This window comes from Enhydra lutris, unplaced genomic scaffold (genome assembly GCF_002288905.1).
Source record: "Enhydra lutris kenyoni isolate GAN:26980312 unplaced genomic scaffold, ASM228890v2 scaffoldscaffold58, whole genome shotgun sequence".
NCBI classification, from domain to species: Eukaryota; Metazoa; Chordata; class Mammalia; order Carnivora; family Mustelidae; genus Enhydra; species Enhydra lutris.
In genome coordinates this window covers 17,599,147-17,619,139 of record NW_019154142.1, presented here as the reverse complement: position 1 = coordinate 17,619,139, position 19,993 = coordinate 17,599,147, and the positions used below count along the sequence as shown (strand labels likewise).

At 38.3% G+C, this 19,993-nt stretch overlaps 1 protein-coding gene across 1 annotated transcript in view; it reads left to right on the top strand.

The window, feature by feature from the left end:
• The window catches only part of LOC111158304 (kelch like family member 32), a 201,235-nt gene that overhangs the window by 135,204 nt on the left and 46,038 nt on the right, over positions 1 to 19,993 (top strand). Inside the window, exon 6 of the mRNA XM_022520257.1 lies at positions 687 to 1,413. Coding sequence (XP_022375965.1) covers positions 687 to 1,413 — 727 coding nt within the window. The remainder of the gene's footprint in view (positions 1 to 686; positions 1,414 to 19,993) is intronic.

Genomic DNA, 19,993 nt, shown 5'->3' with positions numbered 1-19,993 from the left:
CTCCCTCTCTCTGCCTGCCTCTCTGTCTACTTGTGATCTCTCTCTGTCAAATAAATAAATAAAATCTTTAAAAAAAAAAAATAAAAAATAAAATTGATGGGTTACAATCTTTCTTTTTCTTCTCTTGTTTCCTGATAGACCTACCAGAGGGACAGGGGGAAAAAGTTCTTTTTCTTTCTAAATCGTTCTACTAGTGTCATATTGATTCTCTCTCAAGTACGCCCCGTAGTCTCAGATGATCACATAATTTTCTTACGTTCCTTGTATGGATACAGCACCTTGACATGAGCTGCTTTGCTGTGGCGACACTGGTCATCGTTGATATTCCTGGGTTGTACCAAGCCTCCTCTGCATGAAACAAGGGAACAGGCTGTTTTTCAGCAGTACTCTCAGTATTTGAAAAGTGATTATTGTCCACCCCAAGTGCTACCTTAAGTCTCTGTCAGTGTAGTTTAACATTGCTTTTGACCTCTAAGACAATGCTCAAGTTCTTTTGTGTCTCTGCGGATGCAGGAGAACAAGACTCCTCAGCTGAGTGTCAAGATAGTCTCCTGCTGCAGGGTTTGTAGGAAAAAAAGATGTATCGTCAGGTGTCTGAAAGCATACAAGGTGACCTGCTCCTACACGGTCACTGTGGCTCTCTTCCTTACCTCTGCATTCTCTCATCCCCCCTCCCTCTGTTTCAGCTAGCCGTGAGGTGGCTGGAACACAACTGCCATTACCAGTACATGGATGAGCTCCTGCAGTACATCCGCTTCGGCCTGATGGATGTGGACACTCTCCATACAGTTGCCCTGTCCCACCCCCTCGTCCAGGCAAGCGAAACTGCAACCGCTCTTGTCAATGAGGCCCTGGAATACCACCAGAGCATCTATGCACAGCCCGTTTGGCAAACTTGCAGGACCAAACCGCGCTTCCAGTCAGACACTCTGTATATCATTGGCGGGAAAAAGCGTGAGGTCTGTAAAGTCAAGGAACTTCGGTACTTCAATCCTGTTGACCAGGAGAATGCTCTCATAGCTGCCATTGCCAACTGGAGTGAGCTGGCTCCCATGCCCGTGGGAAGGAGCCATCACTGTGTGGCAGTCATGGGGGACTTTCTGTTTGTAGCAGGCGGAGAAGTTGAGCACGCTAGCGGCCGGACATGTGCCGTGAGGACTGCCTGTCGCTATGACCCCCGCAGTAATTCCTGGGCCGAGATAGCACCCATGAAAAACTGCCGGGAACATTTTGTGCTGGGTGCCATGGATGAATACCTCTATGCGGTTGGGGGTAGAAATGAACTGCGCCAGGTTCTGCCTACAGTTGAGCGATATTGCCCCAAGAAGAACAAATGGACTTTTGTGCAGTCCTTTGACCGATCCCTTTCATGCCATGCTGGATATGTGGCCGATGGTCTTCTTTGGATATCAGGTAGAACATGCCTCGTAATGTTGGATTTTTCAAAAACCACTTCCGTTGTGGCATAAATTTAAAAATCAAGCTTTGGTAGTCGTGGCCATGTATAATTGAGCCACTGAACCAAGGATGCCATGTTAGCTAATTAACATTCACTTATTGGGCACCAACTCTAGAGAGAGCGATGTTAATTGGAAGTAATTGACCTCTCTGTGACTTTCTGAGTGATTAAAGTATAAGGTGGAAATTAATGGCCCATCACATCCTTTTTCCATCAAACCTTCTTTGTTTAGATTGTCAATCTTTGATACTCATGGACTGTTTTGCGCATTTTGTGGTTTATCCAGATACTTTGCCTTTTTTTTTTTTTTCATCCTGTTTTACAACTAAGAGACGTTTCATCAAAGACAGGGCAGGCAAAGTAAAAACCTACTAAATCCTTTCTGATGGATACAGTAAAAGGTATATACCCAGATAGGAGCCATGCTATGCATGGAGGGAAGGGATTTAAATTATTGGCTAAAGTAATGTTTCTGTATTATCTGTGGGTTTTAGTTATACCTGACAACCTAAATTCCTTATTCTTGCTTACTCTCCCTTTCTTACTATTTGGGGATACTTACTATTGTAGTTTACATTTTCTTCAGTTTTTTTTTTAAAGACTTTTGCTTATGAAAAAAAAAAAAAAAAGAGACTAGTATAATGAACTCCGTGTACCCATGACCCAATTTCAGCAGTATTCCACTAATTGCCAGTCTTGTTTCATCCATGCCACATACTCCTGCAAATCCCTCATGGCTGCCTTTCCACTGGTACAGAAGGAGTCTGTGAGGCATAAGTTATCAGCACCACATTATCAACCTATATTTTCCAATCCAATTCTTGAAAAGACCTAAACTGTTCTCCTTTGAAAGTGTTGCCTATTGGGGAAGAAGGTCCCATCTTCTCTTAATTGGAGGATACTCATTTTGTAACCCAGATGGAACTTGTTGAATTTCCAGGTCAAGGACAAAGAGAAATAGGAAAATCAGATAATTTAAATACTAAGAGTAACTTTGAGATATTTGTGCTTAAAAGAGATGATCACTTTTTTTTTTTTTTTTAAGTCTGTACGTCTTAATCCCTTTTATGTATTTCGCCCTTACCCACCCCCCAACCTTCCCACTGCAAGTCCCAGTGTAGTGTGTTCTCTGTGTTTATGATTCTGTTTCTGGTGTTTTTAGTTTGCATATTTGTTTGTTTTGTTTTCTAGGTTCCACACATAAGTGAAATTATATGGTAATTTGTCCTTTTTCTTACTTATTTTACTTAGCATAATACCCTCTAGGCCCCTCTGTGTTGTCACAAATGGCAAGATCTGATTCTTTTTTTATGGCTGAGTAATACTCCATTAGGGATATCTTCTTTATCCATTCATATATAAATGGACACTTGGGCTGCTTCCATAATTTTGCTATTGGAAATAATACTGCAGTAAACACAGGGGTGCATAAATCTTTTCGAATTAGTGTTTTTGTATTCTTTGGATAAATACCCAGTAATGGAATTACTGGATCATATGGTAGTTGTAATTTTGTAAAGATTTTATTTATTTATTTGGGAGAGAGAGAGAGAGCACAAGCAGGGAGCACTGCAGAGGGAGAGGGAGAAGCAGGCTTCCCACAGAGCAAGGAGCCCGATGCAAGGCTCTATCCCAGGACCCTGAGATCACGACCTGATGCTTAACCAACTGAGCCACCCAGGTGCCCCTGTATTCCCCCCACACACACCAGGAACCTACATATCATTTTCCACAGTGGTTGCACCAGCTTGCATTTCTACAAACAGTGCACAAGGTTTCTTTTTTCTCCACATCATCACCATACTTGTTTCTTTTTTGGTTTTAGCCATTCTGACAGGTGTGAGATATTATCTCATTATGATTGTGATTTGCATTTTCCTGTTGATGAGTGTTGTTGAGCATCTTTTTGTGTGTCTGTTGGCTATCTATATGTCTTCTTTGGAGAAATATCTGTTTATGTCTTCTGTCCATTTTTAAATTGGATTGTTTTTTGGTGTTGAGTTGTATAAGTTCTTTATATATTTTGGATTCTAATCTTTCATCAGATATTTTATTTGCAATTTCTTCTCCCATTCATTAGATTGTCTTTTAGATTTGTTGATTGTTTCCTTTGCTGTGCAGAAGCTTTTAATTTTGACATAGTCCCAATAGTTTATTTTTGCTTGTGTTTCCCTTGTTTCAGGAGATATTTCTAGAAAAATGTTGCTATCACAGATGTCAGAGAAATTACTGCCTGTCCTCTCTTCTAGGACCTTAATCCATTTTGAGATTATTTTTGTGTATGGTATAAGAAAGTGGTCCAGTTTCATTTTTTTGCATGTAGTTGTCCAGTTTCCCCAATATCATTTAAGTGTATTTCCCATTGCATATTCTTTCTTACTTTGTCAAAGATTAATTGATCACTTAAGTATGGGTTTATTCTTGTGATATCTATTCTGTGCCATTGATCTATGTTTCTTTTTTTGTACCAGTACCACACTGTTTTGATTACTACATCTCTGTAGTATATCTTGAAATCTAGGATTATGATACCTCCAGTTTCAGTCTTCATTTTCAGGATTGCTTTTGCTATTCAGGGCCTTTTGTGATTCCATACAAATGTTAGGATTATTTGTTTTAGTTCTGCAAAAACTGCTGTTGGTATTTTGATAGAGATTTCATTGAATTTGTAGGTTGTTTTGGATAGTATGGACATTTTAACAATATTTGTTTTCCTATTCCATGAGCATGGAATATCTTTCCATTTGTTTGTGTCATCTTCAATTTCCTTCATCATTTTTTAGAAAGATTTTATTTATTTATTTAAAAGAGAGAGAGCACAAACATGAGCAGGGGAGGGGGGAAGGGTCAGAGAGAGAGGGAGAAGCAGAGTCTCTGCTGAGTAGGAAGCCTGGCACAGGGCTTGATCCCAGGACCCAGGGATCATGACCTGAGCCAAAGTCAGACACTTAACCAACTGAGCCACCCAGGCACCCCTTCTTCATCAATGTTTTATAGCTTTTAGAGTACAGGTCTTTCACCTTCTTGTTTAATTTTATTTGTATGTATTTTATTCTTTTTGGCACAATTGTAAATGGGATTGTTTTCTTAATTTCTCTTTCTGTTACTTATTAGTGTATAGAAATTCAAAAAATTTCTATATATTGATTTTGTGTTCTGTAACTTCAGTGTATTCATTTGTCAGTTTTAGTAGTTTTTTTGGTTGAGTCTTTAGGATTTTCTGTATATAGTGTGATATCATCTGCAAACAGTGAAAATTTTACGTTTTCCTTACAAATTTGGATACCTTACCTTTCTTTTTCCCTCCTGGTCTGTTGCTATGGCTAGGATTTCCAGTGCTATGCTAAATAAAAGTAGTGAGAGTGGACATCTTTGTCTTATTCCTTAACTTAGAGGAAAAGCTCTGTGTTTTTTTTTTTTTTCCCCTCTAAGTATGATGTTAGCTGTAGGTTTGTCATATATGAACCTTTATTATGTTGAGGTATGTTCCACCTAATCCTACTTTGTTTAGGGTTTTTTATTATGAATATAATATACTTTGTTAAATGTTTCTTCTGCGTTCACTGAAATGATCGTATGGTTTTAATTCTTTCTCTTGTGGATGAGATGTATCATGTTGATAGATGTGACTATTGAACCACTTTTGCATCCCAGGAATAAATCCCACTTGATCGTGGTGGATTTTTTTTTTTTTTAACTGTAATGTTGGACTTGGTTTGATAATCTTTTGTTGAGGATTTTTGCATCTGTGTTTCATCAGAGATACTGCCCTGTAGTTCTCTTTTTTTCATGGTGTCCTTATCTGGTTTTGGTATCAGGCTAACAGTGGCCTCATAGAATGAATTTGGAAACTTCCCTTCCTCTTCTATTTTTGGGAATAATTTGAGAAGAATAGGTATTAATTCTTCTTTAAATGTTTGGTAGAATTCACCTGTGCAACTTTCTGGTCTGGACTTTTGTTTTTGGGAGTTTTCAGATTACTGATTTAATTTCACTGCTGGTAATAAATTTGTTCAAATATTCTGTTTCTTCCTGATTTAGTTTTGGGAAGTATTATGGTTCTAGGAATTTATCCTGTTCTTCTAGGTTGTTCAATTTGTCAGCGTATAATTTTTTGTAATACTCTCTTATAATCCTTTGTATTTCTATATTTTTGGTTGTTTCTTTTCCTCTTTCATTTTTGGATTTGAGTCCTCTCTCTCTCTCTCACTCTCTTTTTCTTTTTGATGAATCTGGCTAAAGGTTTGATCATTACAAAGAACCAGTTCCTGGTTTCCCTGGTCTGTTCTATTGTGGGTTATTGTTGTTGTTGTTTGTCTTGTTTTGTTTTTAGTTCTTATTTCATTTATCTCTGCTCTAGGCAGTGTTATTTCCTTTTTTCTACTGGTTATTGGTTTTTTTAAGTCAACCTTTTCTTGCTCCTTTAGGTATAAGGTTAGGTGTCTTATTTGAGATTTTCCTTGCTTCTTGGGATAGGTCTGTATTGCTATAAATGTCCCTCTTAGAACAGCTTTGGCTGTATCGCAAAGAATTTAGACTATTTTGTCATAATTTTCATTTATCTCCAAGTATTTCTTGATTGCCTCTTGGATGTCTTAGGTGACCCATTCATTGTTTAGCATCATGTTATTTATCCTCCATGTATTTTTGTTCTTTTCAGATTTTTTTCTTGTGATTGATTTCCAGTTTCATAGCATTGGGATTAGAAAAGATGCATGGCATGACTTCAATCTTTTTGAATTTGTTGAGACATTTTTGTGGCCTAATGTGTAATCTGTTGATGAGGATGTCCCATATGCACTAGAAAAAAATGTGTACTCTGCTGTTTTATGATGGAATGTTCTGAATGTATCTGTTAGATTCATCTGGTCCAAGTGTCATTCAAAGCCACTGTTTCCTTGTTGATTTTATGTTTGGATGATCTATCCATTGATCTAAGTGTGGGGCTTACTATTTTGTGTTACTACGAAGTCCCCTACTATTTTGTATTACTATTGATTACTTCCTTTATGTTTTGTTATTAGGTGTTTTATGTATTTAGGTGCTTCCCTCTAGGGTGCATAAATATTTACAATTGTTATATCTTCTTGTTGAATTGCTCCTTTTATGATTATATAGTGTATTTTTGTCTCTTGTCATGTTCGGTCTTTTTTTGAAGGTCTATTTTGTTTGATATAAATATTACTACCCTGGGGCACCTGGGTGGCTCAGTGGGTTAAGCCTCTGCCTTTGGCTCAGGTCATGATCCAGGGTCCTGGGATTGAGGCCCTCATCGGGCTCTCTGCTCAGCAGGGAACCTGATTCCTCCCTCTCTCTGACTACTTGTGATTTCTCTCTTTCAAATAAATAAAATCTAAAAAAAAAAAAAAAAGTATTATTACCCTGGCTTTCTTTCTTACTTCCGTTTTCATGATAAATCCTTTTCCATCCCTTTACTTTCCATCTGCATGTGTCTTTAAGTCTGAAATGAGTCTTTTGTAGGCTGCATATTGATGGGTCTTCCTTTTTTATCCATTCTGTCACTGTATGTCTTTTGATTAGAGTGTTTAGTGCATTTACATTCAAAGTAATAATTGATAGGCATGTACTTTCTGCCATTTTATTACTTGTTTTATGATTGTGCTTATAGTTCTTCTCTGTTCCTATCTTCTCTTGCTCTCTTCTCTCACGGTTTGTTGAGTCTTTAGTGGTATACTTAGATTCCTTTCTCTTTGTTTTTTCATTAATTCTTACTTGTTTTTGTTTTGTGGTTACCCATATGTGTATATGTAACATGCATACAGCAGTCTATATTAATCTGATGGTCACTTAAGTTTGAATGTATTTTTTTACTGCCCACTCTACATTCGAGGTATGTATATGGTGTCATACTTTACATCTTTTTATTCTGTGAATCCCTCAACTGATTATTTTTAAAGATTTATTTATTTGTTTTAGAGAGAGAAACAGAGAGAATGAGCAGGAGGGGCAGACAGAGAGAGAATGTGAAGCAGACACTACATTAAGTGGGGACCCGGATATGGCTGGAGCTTGATCTCAGGATCCTAAGATCAGACCTGAGACAAAACCAAGAGTCAGACACTTAACCAACTGTGCAACCCAGGTGCTCCACCTTGACTGACTTTTATTAAAGATTTATTTACTTATTTGAGAGAGATTACATTCACATGAGGGGGAGGGGCAGTGGAAAAGGGAGACAAGTAGATTCCCTGCTGATTGGGGAGCCTGATGTGGGACTTGATTCCAGGACCCTGAGATCATGATCTGAGCTGAAACCAGATGTCAGAGGCTTAATGGATAAGCCACCCATGCACCCCCTCCCCCAACTGATTTTTATAGTTGTACTTAATTTTACTACTTTGGTGTTTCCTGCTTTTCTTACTCCTACTTATACTCTTTCCTTCCCCCCACACCACAAAGTCCTCTTTAACATTTCTGGAGGGCTGGTTTAGTAGTTGTGGGTGCCCTTAACTTTTGTTTGTCTGGGAAATTATCTCTCCTTCTGTTCTGAATGATAGAGTTGCTGGATAGAATATTCTTGCCTTTAGGGTTTTTTTCCCCATTAGCACTCTGAATATATCATGCCACTCCCTTCTGACCTGTAAAGTTTGTCCTGAAAAATCGGGGATAGACCATTGGGTTTTCCTTGTATGTAACTGTTTTCTTTTCTCCTGCTGCTTTTCAAATTCTCTGCTTATCACTACTTTTTGCCATTTTAATTAATATGTGTCTTGGTATGTACTTCATTAGGCTGAATTTGTTGGGGGCTCTCTGTGGCTCCTAGATCTGAATTTCTGTTTCAACCCCAAATTTGGGAAGTTTTCAGCTATTATTTCTTCAAATAAATTCTCTGCCCATTTTCCTCCCTTTTCTCTTAGGATCCCTAAAATTTAAAAGTTATTATGCTTGATAATGTCTTAGTTCCCTAAGTCTATTTTCATTTTTTATTATTTTTTTCCTTTCCTGTTCAGCTTGATTGCTTTCCATTACTCAGTCCTTTAGGTCACTGATCTGTTCTTCTGCTTCCTCTAGTGTATGTATTCCACCTAGTATACATTTAATTTCATTATCAAGTCTTTTACCTCTGATGTGTTCTTTTTTAGTGTTTTCTCTTTGTCAGGGGTCTCCCTGAGCTCCTCTTTTTTCTCTAGTCGAGTGAGTGTCTTTATCACCATTACTTTAAATTCTCTCAGGCATATTACTTATCTCTGTTTTGTTTATGTCTTTTGCTCTGATTTTGTCCTGTTTTTTATTTTGTACATATTCTTCTGTCTCCTCATATTGTGTAACTCTGTGTGTCTGTTTCTATGTGTTAGGAAAGTCAGCTACATCTGCTGTTCTTTAAAGTAGTGGCCTTATGAAGAACAGGTCCTGTAGTGCTCTACAGTACAATGTCCCCTGTTCACCAGAACCTGGCACTTTAGGGGTGTCTTGAATGTGTGTAGTGCGTGCTCTGCTGTTGTGGTTCAGCTGAATTTGCCTTTTGTCCAGTCATCTGCAATGGCTCTCTTTGCCTGTTGTGGTCAGGGTTTGGTCCTTGCATTGTTAGTGAGCCAGTGTGGGGCCACCTTGGATTATATTGAGTCAGACCAGGTATTTGCTAGAGATGTAGTATCACTGAACTGTAGGAGACTGTGGGGATGTGGTGCATGGTGCCAGCAAGGTGTGTGTTGGTGGGAGGAGACTTGCAGTTGCCTCCAGTGAGCAGGCTGAGATGGAGGAGGTGGACCCAGAGAAGCATTTGGGGCAGGTCAAGTGGTGTTAGCAAGGTTTGTGTGGTTCTGTTGTTGGAGGGAATCTGGAGCTGAGGCCTGGCTGGTGAGTGTGTCTGCAGGACAACATGGATGGGTGCCTTTAGCAAGTTAGGTGGAGAGTGTTGGCACTGTGCTGGTCCCAGCTGGTGTCCCTGTATCTAGACTAGGGTGAGGGAGGGAAATGGTGCCCACCAGCTATTTTCCTCCTGGAAAAGTCTCCCAATAATCCCTATCCCTCCAGCATGCACTCTGAGATTAACAAACAAATTGCCTCCTGTATGCACCAGGTGTTTTCCAAATTGCTGCTTCTTTGCTGTATCTATGTGGGACTGTTTACTGTGCTCTCTTTAAAGGTGAAGAATTAGTTTTCTCTCACCCTTCCAGCCCACAAGCCTGCTGATTTTTTAAAGTTCCAGGTTTTAAATCCTTCTGGTTGTAAGACCTTGTGAATTTTGTCCCCTCTTCTTTTCAGAACCAAATGTTATGGGATTCATCTTCCCTGTGTAGGCTTCCTGTCATGAGAGTCTTTTCTTTCTCCTCTGTGGGCTGAGCAGTCCCTCCCTTCCACTGACAGTCCCATAGATCCGTTTAGCTCTTGACTGCATCTCTGCCCTTCCTACCCTCTTTGATGTAGCCTCTCATCTACATTTAGCTGTGGAGAGTCTGTTCTTTTATTTTTGGGTCATATTTGTGTTATTTATGCTGAGGTGGTTGTTATCTAGTTTTATCTTCAAGACAAGCTGAGCTTAGGTTCTTCCTACTCTGGCATCTTCTTCAGAAGTCCTGATCATACAGTTTTTATTTTTTGTTCTGTTAATGTGATGTGTCATGTTGATTGATTTGTGGATATTGAACTGTCCTTACACCCCAGGAATAAATCCCACTTGATTATGATGAATGATCCCAATGTATTCTTAGATTTTAATTTGCTCATTTTTTGTTGAGAAATTTTGCATCCATGTTCACCAGGGATATTGGCCTGTAGTTTTATTTTTTGTACCATTTTCATCTGGTTTTAGGTGATGTTGGCCTCACAGAATGAATTTGGAAGCTTCACTTCCTCTTCCATTTTTTTTTTAATAGTTTGAAAAGAATAGTTATTAACTCTTCCTTAAATGTTTGGTAGAATTCACCTGTGAAGCTGTCTGGTCCTAGACTTTTATTTGTTGGGAGTTTTTGATGACAAATTCACTTTCGTTACTAGTAACTTGTCTGTTTGGATTTTCTATTTCTTCCTGGATTCAGTTTTGGAAGATTATATGTTTTCAAGAATTTATCTGTTTTTTCTAGGTTGTTCAATTTGTGGACATAAAATTTTTCATAGATGGGAGTGCCTGGGTGGCTCAGTTGGTTAAGCTTCCAGCTCCTGGTTTTGGCTCAGGTCATGATCTCAGGGTTTTGAGATTGAGCTCTGTGTTAGGCTCCACACTCAGTAGAGAGTCTATTTGGGATTCTTTCCCTCTTACTTTAGCTAAACCCTGTCACACCCACTGCTCACGCTCTCTTGTTCTCAAATATATACAATCTTAAAATTTTTCATAATTGTTTTTTGCAATTATTTGTATTTTGGTGATGTTTGTTGTTACTTCTCCATCTTCATTTCTGATTTTATTTCTTTGAGTCCTCTTCTCTTCTTGATGAGTCATCATTCTAAAGGTTTATCAGTTTTGTTTATTTTTTAGAACCATCTCTTGGTTCCACTGATCCTTTTGGGTTTTTTTTTTGTTTTTTTGGTTTTTGTTTGTTTGTTTGTTTTTTTATTCACTGTTGCAGTTACTTTCTTTCTGAGCTTTATTGTCTTCTTCTTTCTACTGACCTTGGGCTTTGTTTGTTCTTATTTTTATAGTTCTTTTAGGTGTAAGGTTAGGTTGTTTATTTGAAATTTTTTTGTTACTTGAGTATGCCTGTATCACTGTGAACTTCCCTCTTAGATCTGCTTTTGCTGTGTCCCAAAGATTTTCAACCATTGTGTTTTCATTTTCATTAGTCTCTGTGTATTATTTCATTTTCTCTTTTATTTCTTCATTGGCCCATTTTTTTGTTCATTTAATAACATGTTGTTTGCCTTCACATGTTAGTTTTTTCCATTTTTTTCTTCTTCTAATTGATATCTAGTTTTGTATCTTTATGATCAGAAAAGGTGCTTGATATGGTTTTAATCTTTTTAAATTTATCCAGACTTGTTTTGTTGCCTAACAAAATAAAACAAAACAAGACATTCTCCCTCTTAGAGAATGTTCCATGTGCACTTGAGAAGAATTTATATTCTGCTGTTTTGAGTTGGAATGTTTTGTATATATCTGTTAAGTCCATCTGGTCTAATGTGTCATTGGAAGACATAGTTCCCTTATTGATTTTCTGCCTGGATGATTTATCCATTGATATAAGTGGGAGAAGCAATCACCTTTAAGTAAATCTTGAAGACTTCTCAGCTTTCTTCAATAATCTTCTCTAGTTGTTTAACATCTGGTCTAACAAAATTCTCCCTTGCATTTAAATTAAATTCATTTGTATTCTGTCCATTTTTCCTTCTGCTGTTCTCAATAACCAAGGAGACAGCTCTAGTCTTGGCTTCTTGGGATAATGCCTCAATTATTGGCAATTCATTGATTTTCATTGAAGAAATGTAGCTCATGTCAGGATTTAAGTGCTCCATAATTAATGAATGAAGTTAAGAATTGGATTAAGGAAGAGGATAAATGAGATGGCTCCAATAAATTGCTGGTCTTATATACCAAATAAACATTAGATATAAGTGTGAACATTAGTATATGTAGCTATATTTAGATTAAAAACTTCATTTATCTTAAAGTATATATTTCAATATTACAGAAAATACAAAGAAAATAGCCACCAGGACTATGTCTTGTAGGCTTTGCTGAAGAAATTTCAAACTTGGGTATAAATAAGCCTTGGCTAATAGAAGGAATAGGTCTGTGCTTGACTTGGGCAACAAAACAATGATGGATTAATGAAATCAATGTAATTCATATTTTCTTCCACCTTACATTCCTTCCATTGATTCATTTAGTTTTCATATGTTATTAATGCATTCCTAAATTTAATGTGACTTTCTCACAAATATTTTAATAAATCTTTCCTATTTTCTTGGTTATAAAACTAGCTCTTAAAAAATGCTGCAGTTTCCTTATATATTCTTAAAGATATAACTACTTTACCTCTTCTTTGGTGAGACCTTAGAAAACCACAGAAGCTCATCCTAGACTGGCTAGATCTATCATCCTGATATCAAGCTGATTTCTCTTTCAATATGGGTCTGTATGTTTCCTTTTCCATGTTATTAAATGTATCAACTTATTATAGATCTTATTGCTCTATCACTTTGTTTTTCCCCCACTGTGAAAGGAAATACATTTCATTTGTTCTTCCTCTGCACTAATGTATGCTGCCTGTGTTAACCATACTTAATGAAAACAATCACAATTTTCTCAGGTTTGTTTCTCCCTACTGTGTACTTGAGATGAAAAACTCACTTCCCTGTGTACAGTACAATAACTTTAATTGGAAAGAAAAGGAAATCACCAGTGACATTTCTAATACCTTCTGTCGTCTGCCTCTTTCCTCAGGACCAGCTTATAATAAATCAATTGTGAATCTAACCATGGATAGGGAGGGGTACTAGATTTGCTAATGGCCCCCTTAAAAAAACAAGGCAGGTATATGTCACTCTATCACTGATTTAGAAGCATTACCCAGCTTTGTTTTTGCAAATAAAAATATTTGAGGCTATTCCTTATCCTTTACCAAATAATCAAGTATTTCCAATTTAATTGATGGGGGATTGGGTAGTTTGCAAGCATACTTCTGGTAGTTTGAAAGCTTTGCCTGAGGTGAAGGAAGTAAGGATTTTAGAGTGTGGATTTTAGGATCTTATTTCTGTTCCATAAAACACAAAATGGATGTTTCTTTAGAGGTTCAATATTTCTGGCATGTTCACTGCCTCTGCATACTCCCTCCCTTTTCTCTGTCCATTTTGGGGTCAGGACACCTTGAAACCTGTCCATGGTTTTTAAAATGAGACAAGCAGAGATGAATTCAGAAAATCAGGCTGTATGGATATGCCCATTAGCATTTAATTTAAGATGTTAGAGATAGTCAGATTTTACAGGATCCTGTAGCATTTGACATTGTGACCCAATTCACAAATGCTCCACATCATTTCTACTTGAAATTCACAATACTGAAGCAAAAGAAGCATTAAATATCCTGAGTTGTGCTTTAAAAGGTGTGCTCTCCATTGTGAGATATTGTTTGTGAACTACTAAAAAAAACTATCTCTTTTTGCGAGTGAAAATTAATCCTGAACTCATCTTGCAGAACACTTACCTTTTCATTTTTGTCAAATGTCGCCAAGATAATGGGAATCTGAACCAAAAAATTAGTGCTCTTAAAAGTATAGAAATAAGACAAATGGTACTACATTTATTCAAAAGCAGTATTTAGTGCTTTCTTGATTCTCTTGGTGAATGCTACTTCCTTACTAAGTCTTGTGCTGGTTCATAGATGAATAAGATTAATTCAGCAAACACACTTCCTACCCTCTAGGAGCTGACAATCAAAGAACTTTTCAGATAGTTCATTAATGAAAGAACATTTGTTAAAGCTTCTTTAACTCCCTCGAAGATATGTTTATTTTCATCTTAGTTAAATTTATATGAAGCTTGCCTTGCCTCATTTTAAATGATTTTAATTTATTCAAACCTACTAGAGGGACTTTGGCTTTTCCAGTATTCTTAAAATTAGAACAATGCAAAATATCATAAACATTTTGTAAATGCCATAGTTTTAGGTTTCCTCTATCTTGGTGAATATTATTTTACTTGCATCTAAAAAATTACATACAAAACATTGATAAATAACAGGGTGCAGTGAAGACTGGCTTGTGGTACCCTGAGGTCACAGAGCATGTGAAACTTGATCCACTTCTCACCACCTTGGAGGTGATGAGCAAGTTTCCTAACCTTCCTTAGTCCTCTTCCAGGCTAGTGTGGAGTGACAAAGAAGAATAAGACACACATCCTGAAGTGGGACTCACAGTGTAGTAGAGGGAACAGACTCTTCAACAGATGATTACAGTATCCAGTGTAATACATGTGACGGTCAAAGTCTTCCCCAGAGACCATAGTGCAAAGCAAGGAGTACTTCATGTGGGTTTCACAGAGGTTCATAGCACATCCTAATTTGGCCTTAGGTCCACTGGCTGCTTCCCATGTCCTCATTAAACCCTCCTTGTCCTCAGGAGTGGGCTTCATGGTGCAGTCATTTCCATAATTCTCCTGTCCTCTAGGAAGCACTCACTCTTGGACAAACCCCATGGTCTATTTTGTCTGTGCCTGTGCCTGGGCAGCTGAACCCTGTGGGAAGAGGCCAGTTGACAGGAGGGCTTGATGTGAGATCTACTCAGCTCCCCAAGCCCTGTCTGCTCTATAGGAACGTCCTTCCACCCCGCCCCTTTGCCCCCACCTCAGCTATATCTTTCCTTCTTAGCCACCCCTCACTGGTTAGATCTTCCTCAAAACCCATGGCCCTCAGACTCAGAGACAAGACCTTTTCTTCTTTTCTTTCTTTCTTTTTTTTTTTTTTTCAGAGCAAATATCAGCAAGGAGAGTTTTGCAGCAAGTCAGATGAGAGGAGATGAGGCAGGAAGATGAGGCAGGAAGAGTCAGATGGTCAAGAGGTGGGCTGGAAAGGGGCCAGCGCAGAAGGTTGGGAGGAACTATTAGCAAGGAGGGTGAAGAGGAGGGTTCTGGGGAAGGAGCATGAGAATGTGGGATGGTCAAGGTTAGAGGAGGAGTGTTAAAGGAAATCAAAAGTGAAAAGGAAAGGGCATGGTGAGAGGTGTCCAATACTGCTGGGACCTTAAGGTCCAGAATATTTATTTTCTCTGCAACTTTTGATCAGGAACCCATTGGTAACTTCAGTGAAAGTAGCTATAGGGGAGTAGAAGAAAGTAAAAGCAAGAATGCAGTGGTTTAGGGTGTGAAAGAAAAGTGAGGAAGTAGAAAGTGCACGTATAGACCAGAAATACCAAGATACCATCTAAACTTATCTTCCTGAATCGGAGCTTACCAGACAACTTTCTGATTATTATGCTTTGCCTACTGGGAAGGGATGTGCTGTTTCTAGGAACACACATATTTCAGCCCATCTCACAATCATATTTTTTCATTGTAAATTAACAAATAGCATTTTGGATTTAGAAAGGAAAAAAGGAGAGTAGGAAGGAAAGAAAAAGGTGGAAGTTTGGCTGAGAGAAGAGAGAGTAGCTAAAGGAGGAAAGCCAGCCCAGTGTTAAAAGAGGGAACTTTTTAAAAGAATGCAAGTTCATTAAGCAAATTGGTGATAAGGGAAAGAAGAGAACAAAACTGAAGGTGAAGGGTTTGGGGCATTCTTTGGTTAGTAAAAGCTGAAAGCATCCTCCTAGGTACCAGGAATGGAGCTATGTCCATGAGATACCATAATGACAATAGGCATAGGGTCTCAAATAGGCAAGAGGTATTTGGAGAGGAGTTTAGTCTTGGACAGGAGAAGTGGGACCCATCAAGTGCTAAGCCTGGAGGGCAGGAGACGATGCTAGATGTGGACTTAGGTAAGCTCCCAGATGAGGGTCAGGGACCTGACGAGGTTCCTTGTCCACGAAATCAAGTGAGAGACAGAGTTGTCTATTGAGGTTGTGCTATGTCAGGACTAGGGAGACAGTCTGAGGGAGGTGGCCTGGGGGAAGAAAGAAGCCTCTGAGAGAAAGCAGAGAGAACCGACATGTTTTTAAAAAATTAAGTGTCAGAGCTCATACTAAGGTTGGAAACAGCAAAACTGTGGTGGCCCAGTTTGTAAATTTGTCTTTTTTTTTTGTGGTACTCACCAAAGAATTGGAGAGGTCAGGTCCTTGGATTCAGTCAAGATGGAAGGTTTTTAGGGTGTGAATAATCCAAAGGACCCTAGGAGAAGGGGTTTAGCTTGTTGGGTTAGGTGAATATCAAGGGCTTAAGGCAGGGAGAGGGAGAACAAAGTGTGTTCCTCAAGAAAGTCCACGAGAGAGTGTCTGTTTGTTGACCCTGGAGGCAGTTACCGTGTGAAGAAGCCGCCTGCCTGCTAGAGGTTTGGAGCTTGAAAACCTGGCAGGTTCACTTAGTTCTTAGTGACCTGGTGTACCTCATAAGAATGAAATCTTCATTATTGCTTTAAATTCTCACAACCAGCTATCTTCAGCGGTCACTTTTTGCTCCCTTCTTTTTACGTTGGCCCCAGCCTTTACTATTTTCCATCTGAAAAAAGATTAAAACAAAACCAATACAGTAGTGTCCTGAGATGAAGCCAAACAGAAATGACCCCTTCTATAATGCTTTTAGAAGAGCCAAGTGACTGAGTGAATAAGTAAATAAAAATCAAACATGAAAGAGCTAAATGGTTTGAAGAAAGCAATAAGATCATCTATATTTTCCAAAATAATCAACAAAGGTTTCACCCTAAACGGACTTCCCTTTACTCTGAAGAAGTAGCACTTTGTTTACCCTCACATTTCTGCTCACGAGATGAGGTGTAAAGGTGTTAAATGATGTTCATAGATCCCATAGCTGGCATTTGACAGTGTTGGAATTTGATCTCTGTGTCTCTGGTTTTTGAAAACCATGTTTTCCCCACAAAACCGTACAATATAGTTGTTTATCACTCCAACGAATGTCTCAAAAACAGCTGTTTAACACTGTAAAAGAATTCCCAAATGACATGACTGAAAGTCAAAGATACACTTAAGGATAATCGTAGATAATCGTACTTAGAGACTTGTTTAGATCCACGATCATTTGATTTTCTCTAATTGTTTAACTGACCACTTTTCTCAGGGCACAGAGTTGAGCCACGTAACGTCTTCCTTTTTGTGGAGACAACAGCCTTTGTTTAGGTGATTGTGTCTGACCAGATGGATCTAAAAAGAGGTAGAGTAAGGTGGGATCTGAATTGCTTTACCTGAGAGTATGGGACATAGGTCATTTTCCTTTGTTCCCAAGAGGAGAGAAGGTTAAAGCTGTATCACGGAAGTGGGCAATTGCTGAAGAATTTGGTTGATGGCAGGAGGGAGAGAAAAGATCCAACAAGAACATAGGAAACCAGGACAGTAGAGACAGGTAGAGGTGACCTTGAGAACTTAACATTGCTTGGAACCTGCAGAAATCTTTGGAGGCAGGATTTCATCTTTCCGTAGAATGAGGAATGGGAGAGAGAATTTTTCTGAGATTTTAAAGGGCAGATGCCATTTGCATTGTGGTGGATTTTGTCTTCATTTGTTGTTGCACCTATTTTAAATAACACATGGCCCATTCTTTATGTGTTTTGCATCGCAAGTTTGTATCTGTTCACTCTAGGTGACATAAATGTAATTTATAAATTTATATTTTCAAGTGCATCATCCTTTATTTGTAGGTATTTTGTAAATTTGAGAATTTCTTTACGGATTTTGAGTCTATTAATTACCCATCCATTTGTGTGGGTTCCTCAAGTGTGACAGAAATAATATGGGTAGTAGTTTTAATTTAATGCATGGATTAAGTATGCTCCTATTCAAGATGCTAATTCAGTAGATACATTCTTGGCTTTGATGGTTTATGTAGTGTTATAAACACTAAAAATATGGACAGTCTAATGTGTAAAAATAGATAATAAAAGTTTTTTTATTGTAAATTTTATTTATAAAATTTATTTATTTATGGTGTCCCTTTTTTTTAAGGATTAGTCACAAGTTTGGCTTTATTTAAAAAATGACTAATGTGAACTCACACCTAATGCCAGTCATTCTTTTGATAATTATATAATTGGTGTGAAGTTTTTGCTTTTTGAGAATTAAAGCATACTTATGGAGAAGAAGCTTTAAACTATTAAAGAAAAAAGTCTTCGATACCTTATAAACCAGCTGGTCATCTAGTTACTAGAGAAAAATAAATCTATTTCAGACTACAAAATTCATTAATTCAAAATTCTATACTTCATTATATTTGTTATTTTTAAAAATATTTCATACATGCTCATTTGTACTTTTTATGGCAATGATAAGAAGTTTCCATAAATAAATTACTACAGCACTGTAGTAAACTTCTTCTGTGGGTCACTTGCAATGATCCGCACTCTGGGTTATCCAAAACCTGTGAGAGAGATGTTGTCATCTCCAGTTTGCGTATGAGGAGCGTCAGCTGGCCTGTGTTAAGTGCTCCCGTGAGATGAGAGTCATAATGGAGCCTGTGTGGGGTGATGCCACAGCCTGTCCTGAAGCTCACCCCCTAGCCTAGTGTACAGCTGACCACGGCAGGCTTCCAGGAGAGCTGAGAACTTGAGGTGGTTTTCCACAATCCTGAATTGGCTGGCAGAGTTCCAGAGTGTTTTCCCAGAGAGCATGGACACGTTTGGTTCTTTGCATCCCGCTCCGTCCTTGTAAGGGCCCTGGTGCTGTATTACATACACAGGCTTCCACTGAAGAGTGTAGTATAGGACAGTCCTTCAACAGATGTATTTTCTGTCCTCAAAAAAAAAAAAAAAAAAAAAAAATTTGCAGAGCCACCAGACTTGACCTACCCTGACCAATGTAGATTGAGAGCTGTTTACCTAAACACTATTATGTAGACCTTGTCAGCCTTGACCAGTTGTTGCTTTTGAGCACAGTGAGTTTGGGAGTCAGTGAACTCCAGTAGTGGAGACAGAAGTCACTTGCTTGGCAGTCACCTGTCATCCTTTCTCCCATATGCAGTCATCCATTTGTCACCACGTTTTGTGAAAAGCTGAACGGGGAAGCTTAAGAAAAATGCTTTGCTCTTGTCTCAATGATAGAACGCATTTCTCATCGCTGGTAGCATGGTGGTAACTTTTCATTCCTCTGGCAGTTTTTAAAGACTTATTTGACTTTGGGGGAACCTGCAGCATATCTTAAAGTCACAGTTCAAAAGTATAAGACGGGGGGAAAAATATAAGACAGGGTTGTTCATTTTCAATTTTGGCTGAAAAGTCTTAACTTCTACCGTGGCACTTCAAAGTTCTGGAAAACTTGGCTTTAAAAATGGATGCTGATAGGAGATGGCATACTTAATGACAAATGTATCTATAGAAAGCTGTTAAGATGCAGATTATCCCCCCCTGGGGTGGGGGAGGGAGATCAAAACTGCCAATCTGTAAAATGTACTCGATCGAGGGAGGCATAGACTCTATCTTTGCAAGCGCTCTGATTGCAGGGGACAGTATAGCAGCATGTGGCATCATAACCCAGAGCAGGCAAATCAGCTTGATGACTTTCAAAGCCAGGAATACTGCTGCAGGCAAGGGTACTCCAGTCTAGGAGAAATTAAAACATATAGAGACTGTTATTAATTCCATATCTATTTTTGTATAGTCAAATCTGTATGCAAATCCTTAGCATCTCATTTCCGCAGATTAATCTAAAAGTGAAGAGTGTTATGTGAAGAGAATGTAATGATAAAGCTTGGCAAATAACACTGCGGAAGAAACGTGGGCCGCAAACTTGGATGCTTTCTTTAAAATTTATTTTTTTGTGCTGAGAACAAAAGGTTTTTATTTATATGATCGTTTGTAAATTATTTCAAAGGGGGAAAGCAATAGAAGCAATTTCAAAGGTTTTCCCTTGCAGCCTTGACTTGGTAAAAGTTACAGTGCTAGGTTTTTTAGGCACCTCCTGTGGTTTAACATTCCAGAAGTAATCAACCAAATAACTAACTCGGATTTTTATTTTTCCTTCCACCTAGTAACCTAGTATCTCATTTCT